This window comes from Spea bombifrons, chromosome 5 (genome assembly GCF_027358695.1).
Source record: "Spea bombifrons isolate aSpeBom1 chromosome 5, aSpeBom1.2.pri, whole genome shotgun sequence".
Classification (NCBI taxonomy): domain Eukaryota; kingdom Metazoa; phylum Chordata; class Amphibia; order Anura; family Pelobatidae; genus Spea; species Spea bombifrons.
The window spans coordinates 87,332,838-87,356,425 of record NC_071091.1 but is presented as its reverse complement, the minus strand read 5'-3'; the positions used below and the strand labels follow the sequence as shown (position 1 = coordinate 87,356,425).

The 23,588-nt window shown below is 36.5% G+C and overlaps 1 protein-coding gene across 1 annotated transcript in view; it reads left to right on the top strand.

Moving 5' to 3' along the window:
* Window positions 1-23,588, top strand: part of LOC128496421 (cytochrome P450 7B1) — a 69,421-nt gene that overhangs the window by 24,714 nt on the left and 21,119 nt on the right. The window contains exon 2 of the mRNA XM_053466046.1: window positions 20,186-20,325. Coding sequence (XP_053322021.1) covers window positions 20,186-20,325 — 140 coding nt within the window. The remainder of the gene's footprint in view (window positions 1-20,185; window positions 20,326-23,588) is intronic.

Sequence of the window (23,588 nt, the reverse complement as noted above, 5' to 3'; positions counted from 1 at the left end):
TGATGAAATTAGCCATCCCCAGTATCTCTGAATCTGCTTGGTAAGCGCTGCAGGGGACCAGGATCCTTCTTTCCGGCAGCCGTTGACATCTGTGCAATGTGCGTAGACAACCTCTGCTGCTGGAACTTCCGCCGGGGCTTCTATGGTGGAGCACCGGCGTGACATAACCTTCCGGTGCTCCACCATAGAAGTCCCGGCAGCGGAGGTTGCCTATGCGTATCGCGCAGACGTTCACCGGCTGCGGCGATGCACGTAGACAACCTCCGCTGCCAGCACTTCACCCAGTGCGTCTCTGTCATAAAAGCCCCATCAGCAGAGGTTGTCTGCCCGCATCGCACAGATGTCCACCAGCCGGCCCCGCTAGACACCAGGGAGTCTGGGGTGCATTGGTAACCTGGGGGGGTTCACTTCTAGGAAGCAGAGTGGCATTTCTAGGGGGCATAAAGCATATCTAGGGGGCATTTCTAGCGGGTAGGAGGGCATTTCTAGGGGGCATAAAGCATATCTGGGTGGTCAGAGTGGCATATCTGGGGGCAAAGTGGCATATCAGGGGTTATAAAGCATATCTGGGGCACAGAGTGGCATATGGGGCATTTCTGTAAGTAAGGTGCATTATGAATTAAATGGCTATTGGTTTTCTGGCTGTATATAACATATGCTAACAAACTGATGGATGCCAAAAATGTTAAAATACATGTATGCCTGTTCATTAGACAAAATACTGTTTTACCATTCCGCTGTTTTTTTTTTTGTTTTTTTTTTTAAATAGCACCTAACTTTAAGGGTGTGGCCAATATTCGGGTGCGGCTTATATTCGATCCAATACGGCATATCCAGTGTTCAAAAACATATATAATTGCATCTTGCAAAATAATTTCCATAAGTAGTGATAGTAGTAGAGTCATACAGTGATAGAGATATTTTAAGAGGGTAATCGCATATAAAGGTATGTATATAAGTGCCAATGAGCTTCAAGTATTATCCTCCAATTAGAAAGAACGGCTGTGTTGATAGTTAGTAGGATTGTTTGATGGTCTTTATATCCTTTGCCCAGAATTCAGTTTTCCTTTGTCCCTCCGATGATGCTGCGCGCAGCAATGAAACATGCGTTGAGGTTTCATCAAATGTTTTAGTGACTTTATATAATGGTTCAAGTTATTCATTGAAAACAATATCATTTTCAAGAAAACAAACATAAATGGAATTTACATGTTTGAACAAAACATAATCTGATAAATAAAAATGTTACATCATTAGTTAGCAAACTGTGAGGTGTGACCTGTGTTTCTCAGTAAGACATAATTACATTTCAGCTATTCCTTTTGGATATGTAAATAACAGTATTGGGACATCTGTTCATTACACCAACAGGGACTTTTATGACATTGCATTGTGACTACATCAACGTTTATAGGTAGTTGGTAATATGTGTTGGAATGCTGAAAGGCACATACCAAGAAATTGTGGACAATGCTATGCTTCCAACTTTGTTTGGAATAGCTTGGGTAAGGCCCTTTTCTATTCCAGCAGGACTGTGCCCCAGTTCACAAAGCAAGGTCCATAAAGACATGGTTGGATGAGCTTGGTGTAGAAGAACTTAACCGGCCGCACAGAGCCCTGACCTCAAACCAACACCTTTAGGATGAACTGGAAAGGCCTTCTCGTCCAACATCAGTGCCTGATCTCCCAAATGCTCTACTGGATGAATGAGCAATAAAATCACAGAAACACTCTAATATCTTGTGGGAAGCCTTCCCAGAAGAGTGGAAGCTGTTATAGCTGCAAAAGGGGGACCAACTACATTCTAATGTCTATGTATTTCAAATGCATAAATGTCATAAAAGTCCCTGTTGGTGAAATGTTAGTCCAAATAGTGTGCATCAATAATCGGGTTTGAGGTAACCCTATGAAATTTATAATGTATTATAGATGCATAGAAACATAGAATTTGATGGCACATAACAACCATTTGGCCCATCTAGTCTGCACAAAATGTCCAGCTTTTAAAGCTTAAACCTTAATTAGCCTTTGGTCTCATCATAGGTTTGGGAGTCATGTTTAGATTCTCTTACTGTGTTATAGTTTAATATTTGATTAGCTTTTAAATGATTAAAAAATATTTTTCAAATGCATTGCTTTCTTATTTCTCCATAAAAGGGCCTCTCAAACCTGCCTTTCCAAAAAGGTTTTCATTTTCATACCATACTTAAGTATTTAAATGACTAATTGTACAGCGGACATAATGTTTTTGGGCCATGTTTTACCTAAAAATCCCTTCTGTAGACTAGGTGTTGGAATATTTGTATTGTTATTGGTGGCTTTCCAGCTGTTACAGTTTCAGCTTTTGAGGATATAGGTCACCCAAAGGTAAGATGCTGCCTTTAATACCAAGTTGTAATGAAATGAGGACATCTGTTTTCATATGGTGCTTGACACTCAGCACCAGAAATTTGATGTCATCCTGTCCAAACTTGTACATCATTAGGAAACCACTTTAGACTTTCTGATTGATTCTGACAAGTCCCTGACAGTTTTTGAGGTGAAGCACATACATGACAAAGGGCAAACTGACTCTGCATATGTCAGCTGGAACACTCGCTCACTGACTGCGAGAGAGAGAGAGCCTGCTGCCATTCTCAACGTGACGGATGACCAGCTCTCTCTTGATACTCGTGCTAATTCATAAACTATTTGACTCTTACATATAAGGTGATTTTCAGAGAACCTACATTTTAGAGGTTATTTTTTCTTTTAATAACATTAATGTAACTTTGATGTAGGAGACAGAAATTAACTTTTATGTTTTTTTTTCTTGTGTTTCGTTTTATTCTTTGTGTTGCTTATAAGAGAAAATGTTGCACTTTGACATTACTTACATTTTCTCACAGAGGCTAGCTGTGGATTTTTGTTAACCCCTGGAATTTTGCCCATAATGGCAGTGTTTCTGTTGTTGCAGTGCTAGGGAAGAAAATGGGCCATTGAGTTGACACTAAATGAAATAAATGTATGTTTAGTGAAAAGAGTGTAATGAGTATGAAATGAAATAATTAAAAGGCAGAGTGAATGTAGGAAATTAAAAGGAGGAATGAATAAAAGTAGGTACAGTCAAATATTTATGGCTTTGATTTTAGGTCTGACAAAAAATACTTCTTATCGTTATGAGATCTATTCACTAAAAAGTCAAGTGACGTTACTCAACTTACTGTATGTCGTATGCACTCCCATGCTATGACTTACAGAAGCAACTTGAACATTCATTAATATGAAGTTGTTTTTACATTCCTCCTACTTTTAATTTCCTGTGTGCTACAGTCTTTGTGTTGGTTCACTCAACGATTTACATGCTCTCAATTGTAAAACAAATTCCCTACAACATAAAGTTTAATATTTAAATAAAATTATGTAAAAGGCATACATACACACATGCACACACACATACCGTATTGGCTCGGATATAGGCCGCCCCCGTATATAGGCCGCACCCTAAAAGTTTGGTGCTTTTTTAAAGAAAAAGTTTTTTTCTTTAAAAAAGCACCAAAAAACATGCTGTCACTCTGTCCTCCCCCCCCCCCGAGATATGCTGCCACTCTGTCCCCCCCGAGATATGCTGCCACTCTGTCCTCTCCCCCCGAGATATGCTGCCGCTCTGTCCCCCCCCCGAGATATGCTGCCACTGTCCTCCCCCCCCGAGATATGCTGCCACTCTGTCCCCCCCCCCCGACTTACCAGAGCAGACTCCCGGGTGTCTTACGGGGCCGGAGGGGGACATCCATGCACATCGTGTATACAACTCCCAGTGCCGGCACTCAGCGGAAGTGCCGGCACCGGAAGTTGTATACGCGTATTGCGTAGATGTCTTCCGCTGGCCCCGCAAGACACCCGGGAGTCTGCCCTGGTAAGTCGGGGGGGTTAAAATGCATCGTGCGGACGTTCACCGGCAACGGCGCATCACCGCTGCCGGTGAACGTCCGTGCGATGCGCTTAGACAACCTCCCGTGCCGGTACTCCCCCCCGTGGAAAGTGCTGGCAGGGGAGGCTGTCTGAGCGTATCAGACAGTAGGATGCAGGTCCCCTGCACCGCTGCGGGGGATCTGTATCCTAACCTCGCTGCCTGCCCAGCGCCCGGGACTGCATGTCCCGGGCGTCGGGCGCTAGACCCCGAATATAGGCCGCACCCCCACTTTAAAGACTTAAAGTGGGGGAAAAAAGTGCGGCCTATATTCGGGCCAATACAGTATGTATAGTACTATGCAAAGATTTTGGCAGGTGTGGAAAACATTCTGTAAAGTAAGAATGCTTTAAAAAAAAAACATGTTTATTAAGTGTTGGATCTCTTGAAAGTACCGGTCAGTGGTTCTTTTGGGAGCATGTTTTTTCAACCTCTAATTAAAATGTGCCCTTTAAAGAGCTTAATCAGTGATGTAATTCACCATTACAAGCTGCTCATGTGAGTTGTGCTAAAGAAGCAGCATATTTTTTAATGTTTACTTGATCTATCACATATTTACAAAGGTGTATTTATCATTTCACAATCTTTAATGTAGTGTATATGTGTATGTATGCATATACTGTGTGTGTGTATGTATATATATATATGTATATATGTGTATATATGTGTATATATATATGTATATATGTGTATATATGTGTGTATATATATATATATATATATATATATATATATATATATATATATATATATATATATATATATATATATATATATATATATATATATATATACTGTGTATGTGTATATATGTATATGTGTATATGCACACAGTTATGTGCAGAGGTTTTTGCCAGGTGTGAATTCTGTCAAGCTTTCAAAAATAGATTTTTAATGTTTTTTTTTATTATTATTTAACAAAATGCAAAGTGAGTGTACAGAAGAAAATTTTTAAATAAATCAATATTTGGTGTGACCACCATAAGCTGTGCCAAGCAGGTTGGTTGTTTGCAAGCATCTTGGAGAACAAATTTAGGAAGCCTCAATTGGCTCTCTTATTTCATGTAATGGCAGACAGACTCCATGATGTTAAGATTAGGGTACTGTAGAGTCCATAGCCTCACTTCCAGGACTCAATGTTCTTCTTTACTCTGAAGATTTTGACTCATCAGTCCAGAGAACCTGCTGCCATTGTTATGCATACCTTCTGACCAAACTTGTCCGGACAGTAGATGGGTGTACCAGGGTCCCACAGTTTTTTGCCAATGTTGAGCGGATGGCACTGCTGGACATCTTCTGATTGCATGATGTGTTTTTCATCTGCTGCATGTTTCCTTGGCCTACCACTGCTTTTACAGTCCCCTGTGTTGCCTGTTCCTTTGTTTCTTCAAAAGAGCTTGGACAGAACACCTGGAAACCCATGTCTGCCTTGAAATTACTGTCTGGGGGAGACCTTGCTGATGCAGTATAACTACCATGATTACAAAATCCTTGACTTTGTGCAAGTGCGCCTAGAAGAATTAATGCTGTTTTGAAGGCAAAGGGTGGTTACACCAAATATTGATTTGATCTAGATTGTTCTTCAGTTCACTCACTTTGCATTTTACTAAATGATAAAAATAAAATTAAAATATGTCTATTTTTTTTTTAAAGCATTCTTACTTTACCAGATTTTTTTTTACACCTGACTAAACCTTTTGCGCAGTACCGGCAATCCAGGTCACCCTATGCCTTGTGTGTAACCATGCCTCCCCCCATTCCTCCAGTGTAGTGGAATGGATGTGGTTAAAAAAGTCCTCATCTCTGTTGTTTAAAGAGGCCATCCATCCCCAACTTTTTATGGTAGCAATAAAACCAACATGGCCAAGGGTTTTTCATACCCTCTCCCATGTTTGATGTATCCACAAGTTATATATTTTCTTTTCAGCACAGTTAGAGCATCCTTTTGAAATACATGTAAGGCAATACTTATCAGTAATAAAATTCAGTGCTAAAAATTGAGAAAAACTCATTTTTGGGCAATTTCACTTATCATTTTTTCTACGTAATACATGCCATTGCTGAAGCAACATCCCGTAGTTACAGTAATACCCCACATGTGCAATTTTTTATGTTTCAGAGGATCACGTCACTCAGTACCCTATTTGTATTTTTCTATTGTAAAATGTGGTATTAATATTTAAGATTTTTTTGGGACCAGCTATTGATACATTATAAAATCCATTAAGGAATGCTTTGTGACATTCCTTGAAGACCTTAAATTAACTTGCTATAATTACCACAAAAATTCCCTAAAACCATGGATTTAGAAGAAACGTGTTTTCATGCATTAAACCAGGGAAAACAAAAACTTAAGCACATTTCTCTTATATTGATATTGCTTTATAAAAAAATTTAAATAAAGAACTGTGTGGTTTTTTTTTTTAACTTGACTGTTTTTATGAAATAAAAATATCTGTGTTTGAACCACCCGGTTACAGGTTGTGTTCTATTTAGCCCTTGATTGAAACGTATTGCTTCTCTGTATCTTTTAGCTATGAAAATTATAATATGGAACAGAGATTAGAATGAAATTATCATGGCTGGAAGGCATTTACTCAGTAGTGGCAGCCACATAAACCTGGTCCCAGAGAATGATGATAATACATTAGGTTCTGCATGCCTGATATTATTGCTGTACATTATGTATGTTTCATTTATACTATTTCGCACACACCAGCAGCGTTGACAGATAGGTAATTACTCTCTGCGCCAATGAACACTTATCAGCAGCTCTACAGTTTATTGCTGGCACGAAGCTCGGTTGTCAGTCAAGGTCACTTGTTTGTGCGTCCTCTCTGTATAGTTCTTTCACAGTTGTTGATCTCCCCATACAATGCATATTGTAGAGGTATTACAGGTTACTTCATCTAATAGCCTGGTGTTTTGTTCCGCTGAATCATATTTACTCACAATGTTTCCCATAAAATAGAAAATTAAATTGAAGCATACTTGATCTTGTATAATATATATATATATATATATATATATATATATATGTAAATAATTGAGTTGTGTGTACATGTTTATTTTTTTGTATTATTCCCATAGTGAAGTAGGAAAAAAGTATAGGACTTAGCCCATATGGTTTAGAAAATGTATGGGAAAGTTGTTTGTAGCAAAGTGCTAACTATTTATAAGTAACTATACGCTTTTTTTTCCAAATGGAGAAGATCTGTATATTGCCTTTAATGCGGTGTGTCAATATCAAGATCTCCGTAATGAGGTATACAATGATTTTACTATACGAACCCCTGAAAGGTAAATTGTTGTCTGCAATGCAAGGATGACAGCTCCTGCTAAGGCTGCAGGTGCTGCAGTCAGTCCTTTATAGTTAACTAGTTAAGGAGACACTAACTCGCTTGAATTGAAAGTGTTACAAGCTTGATATTCTACCCGGAACCACCGTGACATTTGCTGTTTATAAATTACTATAATTGTTATTTGCACAATGCAGGTAACTGGGCATTATTCACTAAAGGGAGAGCTGACAGAGGAATTTGAAGGAGTGATGGGGCTATTCCCAGATAACCTTTAGTGGGTTCAAAGTATAGTAGGTGGGGAGTGGGTAGCCCAGACTTTGTTCACCTGCCCTGAGACACGGGAAAGCAAGGCTTCACATAACGACTCTGGATTAAACCTGGTATGGTTACAAACCACACATTTAGAATGTACTGTTGTGCAGCTGGGAACAGCGGACACTACTCTAAATTATGTTTTTGCCGTGGTGTGTCATAAATATTGGAATTTAGGAGAATGGCTCTAATCTTAAATCAGCCCTGCCTATATTACATATTTTTATTATAAGCTCTCATGCACTCTCCCTGAATAGACCTAATTGTAAGGGAGACCTACTTGCAATAAATGCACCCTAATGTTATGTACTGCGACGACTTTCACAAAAGTCCCTATATCTCTTGATGTTACATGAGAGATGCTCAGCTGGACTTACTGGATTGCTACTATCTATTAATTAAAGTACTTCACTGATCTCACTTTATCTGTGAGTTAAACTTTTAACAGATATTAATATTAAGGTTTTTATATGAATTCTGTATTTAAAGAGTAAACAACGTATCACACTTCATACATTGGTTTTGCAATTGAATGTATTACAGTTTGTATTGATTTTTTAACACAGGCCCTCCCAGGCCCTCAGATAACCAGCATTTTTTCAATGTAACGGCTGTGATAAAAGGTTAAAGCAGAAGAGAAGCCTTTTGTGAATTTTTGTCTCCGAAATCTAAAAGACCACATAGTTTTGACATAAAATCAAAGGCCAAAATATCAGGGAACAACATAAGGTAAATGGATATTGAAAGTGACAAAATGGCATAGTAAATCATGTATGTAAAACTGTGTTAGTCATTGGAATCATCTGGATGTAACTTGTTAACACCTTAGTGTATACGTGCATACAGTTACACCCTAAAAAATGATCCAAACCCTAAGACATAATAGCAGGTCCTGACTTTTTTCTGTATATAACTATTGCCGTGATTCTACCCTCAGCAGGAGACAACAGGCAGGAGAAAGTTTTAATGAAACAGCACTTGATGTGGGCACTGGTATACTTGCACTGTTTGAAAGTCCAAATGTATATCGGGATATTCCCCTTTCTGAAGGAGAAGAGACTTCGAGGGGGGTCTATTCAGTCCATGCTAGGAATCTCTTTTAACCTCCAAACCCAATTGTCTGATTACACTTTGGTTTTAAACATAGTAATAAAATGAGTATAATAATAATGAATAATTCTAGGGACTCCATTGATGTCAACATGACATCATCAGTGATACCTATTTGGTTACAAGAGAGATCTCTGAGATCTTTAAAGTCCACAAAGAGTCTCTAGTCAAAAGAGTTAAAAAGTATTAATAATTTAAAAAAATGGGGGGAAAATAGTGCGTAAACATATTGCTTATAAGAATATGTAAACCCCTACTTGTCCTAAAAAAAAGAATATATCATTTGTGAGGGTACACTAAACAGGAAAAAGGGAAATTATGGCTAAACGAGGATATGGTTAAAATTGCAAAAGAATTATTGAGTGAAATACCCTTGGCCAGTAAAAAGCTAAATATAAAGAATAGAAACAATTGTGTTACAATAGACACAATCAAACATAGAAAAATAATAAACAACGTCGCAAATTAAACTTTTAATGGGTGGATTAAACATCTTTTAATCACATTGTTTTAAATATTGAACTGCAGTATGCATCTTAATCATAACTAGATCCAAATAAACATGTTTTAATGCAAACTACCTTTTTTATATTCTACTAACCATAGAGCTGCAAAGAGAAGGTTTTGATCTCATGTAGATAGCATAGCATTAATTACCCTGACACTAATTAAACTGCATCAAACAAATACCACTGTGTTCCACCGGGGAACAACAGAAGGCAGTTTAAAATAATTACTGGAGCCTCATGCATGTGTGAAGTTTTCATTACTCTTAGGACATAAGTAAAAGGGATTTCACATAATTGTATCCCCTTTTTAATATTTTGCAAGAATAAAGGTGATTTTTGAGCTTCTTCTCTGCATATCAACAGCTAAATACCAATGCTTGCAATTTGTGTGAATTGTAAGTTTTCTTCAAGAATTGCTTGCCTGTGAAGCTGGAACAGGTGTTCATATGCACATTGTGGTATGATTATGTATTAGCTTATGTTTGTCAGACCATTTCATTAACCACCTACTGCTATCACATATACATATACTTTGTTCTTTGTGAACCGTGAAATGAAATGCATATATCTTCACTAATGCTTACTATCAATGTAAATGAGTAAAAAAAAAAGAGTATTACCAATCACTGCTGGTGCAAGCACGGCCTTCCAAACTGTTATAGATAATAAAGTTCTTTAGTAAGTGGCAATCAAGGCATATTGAGCTTGGCTTGCAATAAAAACAGTGATCTCTTTCACTTTACCACTAATGGATTGCTAACCCCTGCATAAAATGTATCAAGACTTCTGAAAGCACACCTTTTAATTTCAGTGCAAAAAAAGTATTTTTCTTTATTGTGTTCATTCGTTTTCTGCACATGCTACAGTAACTCCCCCCCCCCCTTTAACCAAACCTGGCACAAAATACGCGTGTTTCTTTGAGGAAATTGAGAATATATATTTGCGCCATTAAGCAAGTACTTGTTTCCAGATCACTAGCCCCATCATCAGGTTTTGTAGCCCGAGGCAGCTTTATAGTATCTGTAAAGTAGTGAGTGTGTCATATTTAACTAAATAAAAGGTGGCAAACATTGGTTGAAATAATGTTTGGCAGAAAGCATAGTAAATCTCATCATACTTTTCTGTTAACAGTAAATTACTTTAGTATCGATACTCATTCCTGGAGATAACTTGCAAGGCACCTCCTGTTTACTTTTTACGTTTATTCTTGTAATGATGGTGATTTTTATACTGCAGAGAAGATAAGAAAATCTATACATTTGCTGCGAACACAATATATAGATGGATTTTATACAATATTTTTTTTTCATCACAAGCCCATTTTAATGCTGTTTTAATTCTTTTCATGTTTTAAAGATACATGTATTTATTAGTGTGTTTATAGACCATAGGGAAGAAAGTCTCATAGGAGATCCAACACATAAGCCCATAACAAGCTGTAAAAGATCTTAAAGATAGACTCCATTACTGTATTTACATAAAAGGCTTCCTAATCGCTAAAGAAGACACCTGCTTTGTATGCTGCTCCTTTCGGATTTGGATGCAGATACTCTGCTGTTATAATGTAATTTAAAGGTGGCCTAATACTCTCGTGTGAATAGGAGCCCTTACGAAAAATTACTGCAGTTTTTCTGAAGTAATACTGCAGTTTTTTGGGCATGAAAAAACTGCAATACTGCACTTTTACTGCAGTATTACTGCACATTTACTGCAGTTTTACTGCATTTGTACTTCACTGTACTGCAGTATTACTGCGCATTTACCGCACTTTTTTTTTTTATATTGCAAACCTACAGTTGTACTTCAATGTGCTGCAGCTTTATTGCAATTGCACTTCCGTACAAAAATAACTGCAGTAAAACTGCAGTACAGTGAAGTACAAATGCAGTAAATGTGCAGTATTGCAGTTTTTTGCAGTATTACTTCAGAAAAACTGCAGTAATTTTTTCGTAAGGGAGACATTGATGGTTTTGCCTACACTTTAAGCTCCATAGAGTTTTGATTGTAGCCACACTGGATATTTGAAACATTCACTTTGAGTGGGAAGGGCCAAATCTTGTGATCATATTCTTGAAGGCGTAGTTGTACTTCTCGCAGTATATTTTGTGGTGGGAAAATGATTTTAAACTCTTATTTGCACATACAGTATTACTATCGCTCTATTGACAGGGTTGTGCTTTAAATTCAAGTAGTCCTCTGTTGTAATAGTTGCACGGTGGACATACTCTCCAATCACAAGTTGCACATAAAACACATTCTTTAACCCTGGTAATGTAGAAGCAGTGATGAATACCCCATGATTGAAGCGTTTCAAAAGATGTATCATCCAACCTATCATGTCTTACAACATGCCCAAGCTTTTCTATTCTTATGTTGCAATCTGAATTGCTACTAAATAGTGTTGATTTCACTCGACTCCCCTAGTGCATAAAAGAAGGTGCTTATGTAATTCTGATAAAAAAAACTCTTGAAATGAACAGTTCCTCTTTTCTCCCTTTGACAAGATGTTGACAGAAGTCGCTTCAATGTAGTTTATAGTCATGAATTTTCTATCTGTTCTGTTTTTCCTGGGGCTCCATCTATTCAGACATCCTGATCTGTCATTTTGCAACACTTTGTGAAATCCTTGACAGATACCAGTTTTGACAAGTGCTGGACATCAGCAGCAATTCGGAATAAGCAGTGTATATTTCTCCAGGTAAAGTGACAAAACGTCGAAAAGTGTAAGAACTGGTGTGCAGTCTTCAATCACATCTAATATTATAAAGGGAGACTATTAATGTTCTTTTCTAGATTTGTCATTTCGTTTTTGAACTTCATACGGATATCGGACATTGGATAAAACATATCCCACTTCGGTCCTTCCTTGATATCAATAGAGGAATATTTTTTTTATGGACAAAATGTAAATATATTGTGCCATGTTCTCTTGCATTGAATGTGAACTACTTTTAGCCTTAGTACATCAACCAACGAAATAACATGAAAGTAGGACTGTCCAAAACAACATCTTATTCAGGCTTTCATTGTGTGATTTAAAGTGCTGTTCCATCAGACAATTAAACTGAAATTTCAAATCGTTAGATTTGTTGGAGATGTAAAACATTTTGTATAATTATTTTGCATCTGTATTCACTCAAGAAACAGCTGTTGGAAGTAAAGTGGATGCAAAATGGCACAGCCTGAAGATGTTCTTGTTCATTCTGCTAACTTCTTTTTGATGTGATACCTACTGGCAGGATTGTGTTTTGAATTCAACTTCTTTGACAGCCATCAGCCCTACTGACCAGTAGTTTTACATATTGTAGAGAGGGGAAAGATGAGAAAAAATATTTCCATAATTTAGATTCTTCTTCAGCTACAGGATCGAAGGTCCCTGCCAACAGTTATCTAAATCAACACCATGCCAACATGTTCTATAGTCCGAAGGTCACTCAAACATCTGGCCCTGCAGTTTTTTTCTTTAAGGTTTGTCACTGGGCAGCATCTGTTTATAGATTCTTTCTCAACCTCTCTTTGATCACTTTGACAGCAAAAAGAAGCTTCTTTCACCCTTGATGTGTTAGGATAAAAAATATAAGCACCATGAATCATTGTGAAACTGGTGTGATATGTTATTTCAAGTAGTATTATCTGGAAGTTTTTAGGGCCATATTTTTTTTCCATGTTATCCCAATGAAAACTATCAATGATGACTCCAGACTCCAATGAAATGGGATAACTAAGTATAAGCATTTCTCTCATAAGAACATTTTGCTAGCCAAGGATATCAATGAAATAGCTAAATGTTTTTTCAGTTTCAGTTGCCTGGCTGTTTATCTATTATTAATAACTGGGAAAATTAACTATGTAATATTCGGGATTAAATCTGCCTTTCCTGCAGAAGGGCTGGCAATCTTCTTCTTCTTCCTGTTTGGTACTTTGATCGAATACTCCTCACAAAATATATTGAAACCAATAATATATAACAATTTAATGCTTGGGAGGATTCTGCCATATGCCCCTATACATTTGCCTCTTTGCCTGCTCCCCAGCTTCTATTTGTGCTGGGCGGTTGACTATTGGCACCCCGTGTGCATATAGTGACAACACTTTCCTGTCGCTGACAATCTGTGGTAAAATTCCTTGGACCACATTGGTGGTGGGAAGCTTCAAGTAGCCAATCAGTGGTGAGAATCATCTGACAATGAAGGAGGAAGGGAGCTGCAGCTTAGGTAAGTACCTAACTGTTTTTATTTTATTTTGAAGAAATGCAGATTAACATTCCTTGAAAACTGAAAAAAATAAAACAAGAAACAAGTACTCCTAAAGTACTTTTATCATTCTGTTTTGGTGAAGCTGTCTGGGCATTACATTGTTCCATTAAGCTATCTGTTGCTGATCGGTAAGATGGTAGTAAGGAGAGGAGAGAGAAATGTAGAGGGATTAATTAATTAGATAAAACTTGTTCTAACACTCAAGTCTCAGCTTCCTAGAGGTGAAATTTAATACCGCCTATCTATGAATTGTAACCATTGGAGTGAAAAACATCTTTGGCACATTAATATTATAATTATTATTATGTAATACCATCATATTCTGTAGCATTGTACAGTGTTGTTCTAGATAGCCTAAAGGGGCAGTTGTTGTCAAAATATAGGGGCCCTATGAAGAAGGAAAATCTCTAAAATATATACTGAACTCCAAACCATAACCTTTAAAGAATTAAAAGAATGCCTAAAAGTTATTGTATTAAGGACAAAGTTAAAGTCTTTGTCCTTAACACAACTGTATGTGCTTAGTAATGACAACAACTGGGCAAAAAAAGGAAAATGACATATTTGAAGTAATACTTGTCCTTCGTAAGCACTTTCATGTGCGTTGTTGAGAGTTGGAATACAATAAGGAAATTACACTTGTATGAGGGAGAATCCTTAGCTACAGAGCTGTAGCCCCATCTGTGTCCCAACATCTCAATCTCAATCAATACCTAGTAAGAGTACCTGGGAGCCCCCTGTGTGAAGTACTGCCCCTCGGGTCACTTTCCTCTTTCTCTAGACAGAGAAGCATTGTTTGGCTATGCCAATCCTTAGTTCTCCACCAAGCCCCCCCACTAAAGACCCTCTCGACTGACCAGGCCCCACACACAGCTAGCCTCATCTCCAGAGACCACTGCCCCCTTGCAAAGCCACCCAGAAGAGGCATGGCTTGAGGTAGCCTACCATGGGACATTGTCAAGTATGGCAATAAATGATGTGTCTTTTCTTATTTATTCGTGGAAAAACACTGTGTTTTATTCCAAAAAAGATAACTGGTTTATATTATACACTTAAATGTACTGTACAAAAATATTTGTACATGCATGCAGAAATTTTGTAAAAAAATTGGCCATGATGTTTGTGTAGAATGTGGTAGAGTGAGTCTTATAACACAAGAGGGTTTTTTGTGATCACATAGGCATGTGTCCTCAACCCAAATGCATAACATAAAGAATGGACCCCAACAACAGAAGAATGCGCAGGTTCCTACTAAAATTAAAGATAATCTGGATAATGATAATTGTCTGTAACTAAGATAAAATTAAGCGAAAGATATAATTAAAGAAGCTAGTGCTTGTATTCATAGTTCTTATAATGTTATAGAAACCCATAAAATAATATTTTAGTAAGGTAATGCATGCAGTTCTGAACTAGTAAAAGTAGCACAATCATCATAACAACCTGTAACATCCCCTTGCTGATTGCTTTGCATTTACCACTTGTCACAAGAATCGCTCTTCATAAAAAATGATATCTTGGAGAAATGTCAGGATATAACCTGCATCTAATGTTGTTTATCACACCATTAAATATACGCATATGTAGAAAACCCCCAATCATATCTCCAGTGATGCTAGTTATCTGAACTAACTAAAACCTCTGTTTGGAGCTTGAAAGTACCGGTCAGTGGTTCTTTTGGAAGCATGTCTTTACTAAAACAGGTTCTGGACAGAATGTTTGGTCAGTGACTTTTCTATAGATAAAATACTATTGATAAAATGTGTTCTTTTGCCAGAACGCATTTGTCAACCTCTAATTAAAATGATCTATTTTTAGAGTTTGACCAGTGATGTAATTGACCATTACAAGCTGCCCGTGTGAGTTGTGCTAAAGAAGCAACATTTTTTGGTGTTCGTTTATTTAATGTACCACAAATTTACAAAGGTGTATTTCTCTGTTTACACTCTTTAATGCAGTGTATATGTGTATGTATAAATATACTGTTCTATGCAAAATAGATATGTTAATAGTTTATTTTTATCTTTTAACAAACTTCAAAGTAAATGAACAGAAGAAAAATTAAATTAAATCAATATTTGGTGTGAACGCCTTTTGCCTTCAGAACAGCATCAGTTCTTCTAGGTACACTTGCACACAGTTTCTTAAGGAACTCGGCAGGTAGGTTGTTAGAAACAATTTGGAAAACTAACCACAGTTCTTCCATGGATTTAGGCAGCCTCAGTTGTTCTCTCTCTATTCATGTAATCCCAGACAGACTTGATGATGTTGAGATCGGAAAGCCATACTATCACTTCCAGGACTCCTTGTTATTCTTTATGCGGACGTTAGATAGACCTTAATGACTTAATGTTTGTGGTCATTGTCATGCTACAGAACACATTTGGGGCGAATCAGATGCCTCTCTGATGGTATTGCATGATTGATAAGTATCTATCTATACTTCCCAGCATTGAGAAGGCCATTAATTCTGACCAAATCCCCAACTCCATTTGCAGAAACGCAGCCCCAAACTTGCAATGAACCTACACCATGCTCCACTATTGCCTGAAGACACTCATTCTTATACTGCTCTAAAGCCCTTCGGCTAACAAACTGCCTTCAGCTATAGCCAAGTGTTTAAAAATGTGACACATCAGTCCAAAGCACCCACTGCCATTTGTCTGCACTCCAGTTCCTGGGTTTAATGAATAGTTGAGTCACTTGGTGTTGTTTCCACATCAGAGGTATGAATTTTTGGCCACAAGTCTTTAAAGAAGACCCCTTCTGACCAGACTTGTCTGGACAGTAGATGGGTGTGCCAGGGTCCCACCGTTTTCTGCCAATGCTGAGCTAATGGCACTGCTTGACATCTTCTGATTACGAAGAGATGTAAGTATGATGTGTCTTTCTGCTGCACTGAGTTTCCTTGGCCAACCACTGCATCTACGGTCTACCATCGCGTGTTCCCCTGCTTCTTTGTGCTTCTTCAAAAGAGCTTGGAGAGAACATCTGTCTGCCTGGGAGAGACCGTGCTGATGCAGTATAACTACCTTGTGTCTTGTTGCTGTGCTCAGTCTTGCCATGCTTTGACATTAAACTGCTTTCAACAACCTCTCCTTGTCAGTGAGTTTGGCTGTTCCTCACCCAGTTTTATTCGTCCTACACAGATGTTTCTCTTTCAGTTAGTAACTGTGTTTCAAATGTATATAGAAGACTAGTTGGGCTGAATGGTTCTTAATTGCCATCAAATTCTGTGTTTCTATGTAAGAATTGATGCTGTTTTGAAGGGTGGACATATCAAATATTGATTTGATTTAGATTTCTCTTGTGTTCACTCACTTTGCATTTTGTTAACTGATAAAAATAAACTATTTCTTCACACCTGCCTAAAACATTTGCACAGCACTGTGTGTGTATATATATATATATATATATATATATATACACACACACACAATAAAAGTTCTACCGACAAAAACTTACTTGTGTAGTTTTTGAAGGATAGATATAAAATTCTGTATTTTTAACAAATTTGAACATTGACAGGTATTCTAACGCTAATCTTCATCTCAAGGCAGACAAACCTTTAGGGGTTCCACGCATCCTGCTTTAAACTCAGAATTGTTTAAATCCTGTGATGTATTTTTATGAACTGCAATGAACTGTTTTGACATGTTCATAATTTTGTTTGAGTTTTTATATTTGTACCAATAAATTGACATTTATAAACTCAGGCATTGCCTACTTTTACATTGTCATTGTTTGTAATCTTTTGAGTTGATGTATTTGTACCAACAAATATTTCCTTTTTTTTTCCCTGGAAAAATCAAATTGAGCTTTAAATCAACTACATTTACTGGATGTCCATGCCGGTAATTTCTAAAAAGTACACTTGTCTGACAACCTACATTTTATTTAGGCCTAGAGCAGGCACTTTTCAGTCATAGTTATTGTGGAATGTTCAATTACATTTCCAGCAATTGCATGACTGCTTATGGACTGGCAGCGGTACACGTCTTAAAGTTTGTATTGCAGAAAATCTTTCTAAAGAGGCTACTTGCAGAGACTATGGATTAAAGAAAAAATGAATATATATATATATATATATATATATATATGTGTGTGTGTGTGTATGTGTATATATATATATATATATATATATATATATATATATATATATATATATATATATATATATTATACACAAGACAAAAATATTAGACCCGCTAGTATACAGATTACTTGATGGTGATGAATTGTATATTTTTTCAAAGCAGACTTGGATTAATGTTTATCCCAAGAAGAAGATTAGGTTATACCCAAATCATACTGAAAACAGACATTGTTAAGAAGAAAGCTTGGTGTTCTGTAGTACAGTGGCTAGTGTTAAGTATATTTGATGTGCGATTTGAATTTAACCCTTTTTATGCTGTTTAGCTATAATTAAATGGAACTATTTTAAGTACTTTTTACTGATATTGTATGATTTATAAGTAGTAGTAGTATTGATATGTTTGCACCTGTATTGTTTTTATATATTTTTAAAAACATAGTTTATTTTACTAAAATAGTCTCGATAGTATTCTGCTCTGCATCGTGGAAACACTATGAAGTGGTGCTAGGCTTCTTAACTTCCCCATACTTTTGGAATGGCTAACACAAGTAGGTGAGTAGACTTACGCAGCTCCCCCCTACCCATGGATCAGGGTTATTTTTGGAGGCCAGACAGTCTGCTGCCATGTCCATAGCCCCCGACCTCAGCCTGTACTACATTCCCAGGCAAACTTACACAAAACTAAACCAAAACTGAACCTGGGACATCAAGTATTGAATCTCACGTTGAGCTCACCTTGGGCATGGTCAATATACCACATATCCCAGTATATATAGATGTATGTATGTATGTATATATATATATATATATATATATATATATATATATATATATATATATATATATATATGTACATGCATGTTACGAGTAAAATTTATAGTAGTAAACTACATGTTATATTATTCTATATTTCTATGTTATATGCTGAATTTGCGTTTCGTTTGTCAATATAGTTTGCAGACCTGTGACACGGTGCTTAACAGTGTTATCACTGCTGAGGTAAACATGTCAGATGCAAGCGTTGACCCTCACGTCTCGCTGATATGAGTTCACAGACTTGGAGCATTAAGTTAATTTTACCCTGGATTTCTGAGCTGCGTCCTCTTTACCCTGCGGAAATGTTGTGAAATATACAGGTTTTGACCAAGATGACAGAGCATACAGGGTGAAATTAGATGTATTAAATTAGAATATGACAAAAAAGCCTGTCTACATATTTGTCACAAGTTTACCTATAGAAGAGAGGAGAAGTGGCGAAACCAGCTCCTAATTACTGTCCAGAATATGAAATAAGTATCCAAATAATTCAGGTGTCAAAAACACGACATCATTTTATAATACAACCTTTTATATTTTTACTATATTCTCTAGAAAGGAATATAATCTTTGTAAAGGCCCTACAAAAGAATTCTTTACAAAAATTATATATTTTTTTAATTAATTTAAATTAGTCCACATTTTTCTCCAAAACTAATAGATAACTTATGATATCCTACCATAGCCCCTGTGACATCTACTAGATTGCTATTAAACACGTTATGTTCATGTAAAATTTTAGCTACTTTCCCAAAGAATAACAGTTTTGAATTTAAATAATATTTATCTGGTCTAGCAGGCAATAACGTCTATATAACAAAGGCTTTCATATTTAATAAACACTTTAATATTATGGAAAAAGAAGTCAAAGAGTTAATTCTGTGACACAAATTTCTGTGCTGGTTATGATAGTAGTAAGCTTGTGATCTCTTGATCTTTGATTACATGCAGGGTAGTAAATATCTTGTGATTAATCAAAATGGCTTGTTCTGCTTGTAGTGTAAGTCACCTTCACAGATGGGATGTAGCATCAGAATGCTTTGGAATATTTGTATTAATCCTCATCTAAAATAGACCTACTCTGTGTTACTGTGGTTAAATCGGATTTTGCCTGCTAAACAGCTGTAATAAAAAAAGAACCGTACCTTCACAAATTGGACAAAGGACCTACATTAAATAGACCTTGGATGCGCCTTGAATTATGTCTACTATTTGTCTTGCCGCAATTCCATAAGTACATATTTAGTAAAAGATTATTTTTTTTATGATTAAATAATTACGTTTGCGTTTGCAAAAAATGCACTTAAATAACAAGAAAATGTTAAGAATTTAAAAACAAAACAAAAAAAAATCAAGAAAAATGCTTTATTAATACGGTTTGTCTTTTAAGTCTTTCGTTGAGCAGTACTATAAACAGTTACCGAGCCTATGTTCCAACATACTGAGTAGGATCAATGAACCGGCCCCCTATTAAAAGGATGCACTCCTTTGAATCCCAATTATCTCAATCTCTTTAATTGCCTTACCATGCTATGCAGCTTTCTTTGACATGCTAAAATGCCTGACAGCAAAGAACCGTAAAGCCTTGGTGATATTAAAGTGCAAAAAACATCTTTTATTTACAAATCAGTTGCTAAAATATACACTGTGACCATGTTTATTAAAAAAAAATAAAAGTTAGAAGTCTGCCTATTTACGGTAGTGTTCTGGCTAATGTTTAGATTTGAAGATGAAACTAATATATTTTAGTTGCCGTTTCTGGAAATTATGACGCCCGCTTTCATATATTTCCTCCTGAAGAACTTCCAATATATAAAGATGTCTTTTTTTTTCAGGAGGAGGACTGGGGAGCCCCCATTGGATAACGGAAGGTTTCCATTTATTGGACATGCTTTAGAGTTTGGTAAAGACCCTTTGAAATTCCTGTGGTCACAACAAAAGAAACATGGAGACATCTTTACGGTCTATTTGGCCGGTAAGAAATATCACCAAAAGTACTGTAATTCCTTAATTACATGAAAGCAAATTATTGTCCTTCTTGAAAAAATGGGCTTTATAAAACTATGTTTGTCTTAATAGAAACATGCTTAATGTAATAACTTATTTATAGAACATCTGGTTCATATAAAATATTAAGTGTTTTTTTAATAAAAAAATGTTTATTTTCTAATTAAGCAATGTTAACTTTTTAAGTTTAAATTCTGTTTGTTTTTTTAACTTGGAATATGCCAAATCCCTTACGTCAGTGAGAGCATCTGGAATGTTTATGATTAAGAATCAAGATTCCTATTTCCCAAAGGGATAATACTAGTAGGTCATTTATTTAATAAGAAAAAAGATGAGTGCTTTAGACGTATGACCTCAAAAACCAAAGGAAAGATAATGAAGTTTCAGTAGTTCTGTGTATTTTCATAATGCGCTTACAGAAATTAGGAATACACCATTAAATACATTATAGCTCTTGTTCTTTAAACCAGAAGCTGCTAATAATTCACACTCTAAATATGTAAAACTTTAAAACCGACAAATGGCAAGGCAATTGAAACAGATTCCTTATTTAATGTATCCATATAATAAATTATTTATACTTGAGGTTCAAATGTCCAGCCATCCTGTCAACCAACGTGATCAATAAATATTGTTTTAATTATCAATTCCTGAAGCAGCTCACTTGGAAAATACAGAACGAAGCTCAGAGATTCCGGCGTTGCCCCATACCGGTGATGCGATTTTGCTGATTGTTCTTTCCAACGTGATGAGCAAATGATTGTCATCCAGAAAAGTCACAAGGGACATGTATGTCATCTTAATAAAGAAATTAAAAAGCACATCTTTCCATAAGAAACAATGTAAATTCCTGACCTGTCGCAGAAAATAGTTCTCTAATTGGTTTTGTGTGGTGGTGCAGCAGAATCTCATTCCACAAACGTCATTCCGACGAAGCACTACTGTACATCATTGTCACCAGTTCACTGAAATCTTCCTAATAAGAGACCGATTACGTATATGCGATAGTCTTACGAGGAAAAAAACGATATAATAGTATCTTCATAGACATTATTTTGTGTAAGGATCAAGGCAAAGTAGACAGTTCTCTAAATATCTCCAGGGATCTCGCAGAATATTTTGTGTTGTTCTTTGTAATAACGACATAGCGCATATGGAGTTTTTGGGTTGAAATATTTCAGTATAGATTAAGTTGAAGGACGCTATCTAGGTAATGAGTCAGTACTGGTGGACCGTTTGGTGAGGTCAGTGCATTACCTGCAAAAAAATCTCGTACCACAGGCTCTGCGTTTGCAATTTAATTGGTGTGTTGTTGACAAATGAAGTGAAAAAGAATTCTCCAGCTTTGCAGAGTTGTTCTTTAATGGCTTAGCAATGTCCAGTTTATAGCTATAAACAAAATGTAATGGGATAGAAACATTGCAATTCAATATTTTTCTTAAATGAAAATTTGTTGGTAGAAGTTCAATTTTATATAAATATAATGTGTAGCATCTGCTTCCATCATTCGCTTGGGAATGTGTAATTGAGAATTCTGGATTTTAGTGTAACAATAGGTGTTTTGAATCCACTGTTCTCTGAGTGGTATACCTTTGAGTATTAAGAAGGTTACAAGCCGATTGGACTAGTGTTCTGAGCATATTTACATACTTACATACATACCAAGTTTTGGCCTTGGCTAAATCCCATTTCTATCTCTTTTCAATATGGAGCACAGGAGAAACCTCTGCTTGTGTTCCCTCTCACTACTAATGGTTCTCAAAATGTCATCCTCTCAATTTTTTTGAGATTCCTCCTCTGTTTATAAATTCTTCTTCTTATGAAAACACAAATGGAAAGAGGGGGATCCGTGGTGGGCCCCCGAGACATTCATGGGCCCTGAGCTACTTCTCCTGCCCTGCTTTAAACACAGCCCTGTCAGGCATGCTGAGGCCGTAGATGAGGTGCAGCTAGGTTAATTGATGCTGGCATCCTAGGTAGGAAATTGTTAATTCAGTCCCCTTCAAATGGGTCTGCAGGCACATGTGCACAATATGTAAGCAATACTTCCTGCCAGACCTGGACTGACCATCAGACTCACTGGGCAAATCCTATGGGTCAGTACCCAATATCACCTCCCATGTACCTTTACTGACCCTCTGATCTAGTGCTTTGGTGTACATTATCCTGCTGGATATAAATGGCTGCGCTCTTTAAATGTGTAATGTTGTACTGTTCAAGCACTTGTGTCAAGCTGACGGCCTTGAGCATGTCATTTATTTGCCACTAGCTTTTAAGCTCCGGGGCTGATTTCCACCTTCAATCTATTCCTGCTTACCTCAATCCTAGACGTTACATTTTCCCCAAACGAGACTGCCTGGTACGCAAGATGGCTTCTGATATTCTGGGACAGGTGGACGCCCTAGGGCAGAATGCGGCATCATACACTATAGTTTCCTCACAACCTCTTAAACAAAGTATTATTGTTAATGTTCACTAGACCTTGAAAACATCATTCACTTTGACTGATTTACATCTTGGTAATGTATGGTTTATTGAAGCTGACAACATACTAAAAAAACTGCAGTGGGACTCCTGACATGACTCTAATAATGAACCCCGTAATAGGTGGCTGCCACCTCATTACTGTCATTAACTGCACAGACTATAGTACAGATATTAATAGACACGTTGTAAAATAATTACTTGTTGAATAATAGCAGAATGTCGTTTGTCGTTTATATTTTGTGTTAGACTTTTTTTTTCACAACTTGTTTGCTGAAAAAAATAAATATGTATACAAATACATATATACATGAATCTTCGTAATAACTTTCTGCATATAATAACGGCACATCTACTTTGAATTTGTAACTAGCAGATGGTGGACAGATGGTTCATCTTGATAATAATAAAAAAAATAACTTAAATTGTTTACCTTGTAAATTTAAAGTTAAAAGGCGTATTATTTCCAAGAAGTCAATAGCCCGTGACCCCAAGTGCCTTGGAAACAACTATTTAACCTTTGGCTGTAACATACATTTTATACACTTGTATATTTTAAAACTTTTTAATATAGGCATGTTATGGTATGTTTTTTTTCTTAGACAGGCAGTTATACAATCCAATATAATAGTTGGCTACAAGCAAGAATAAAAAAAAATACAATAACAAAAATAAGCTCATCTGCATATTAATTTTATCTTAGTTCGTACACAAAAATTGGAAAAAACTTCAGCTGAGCTGAATATT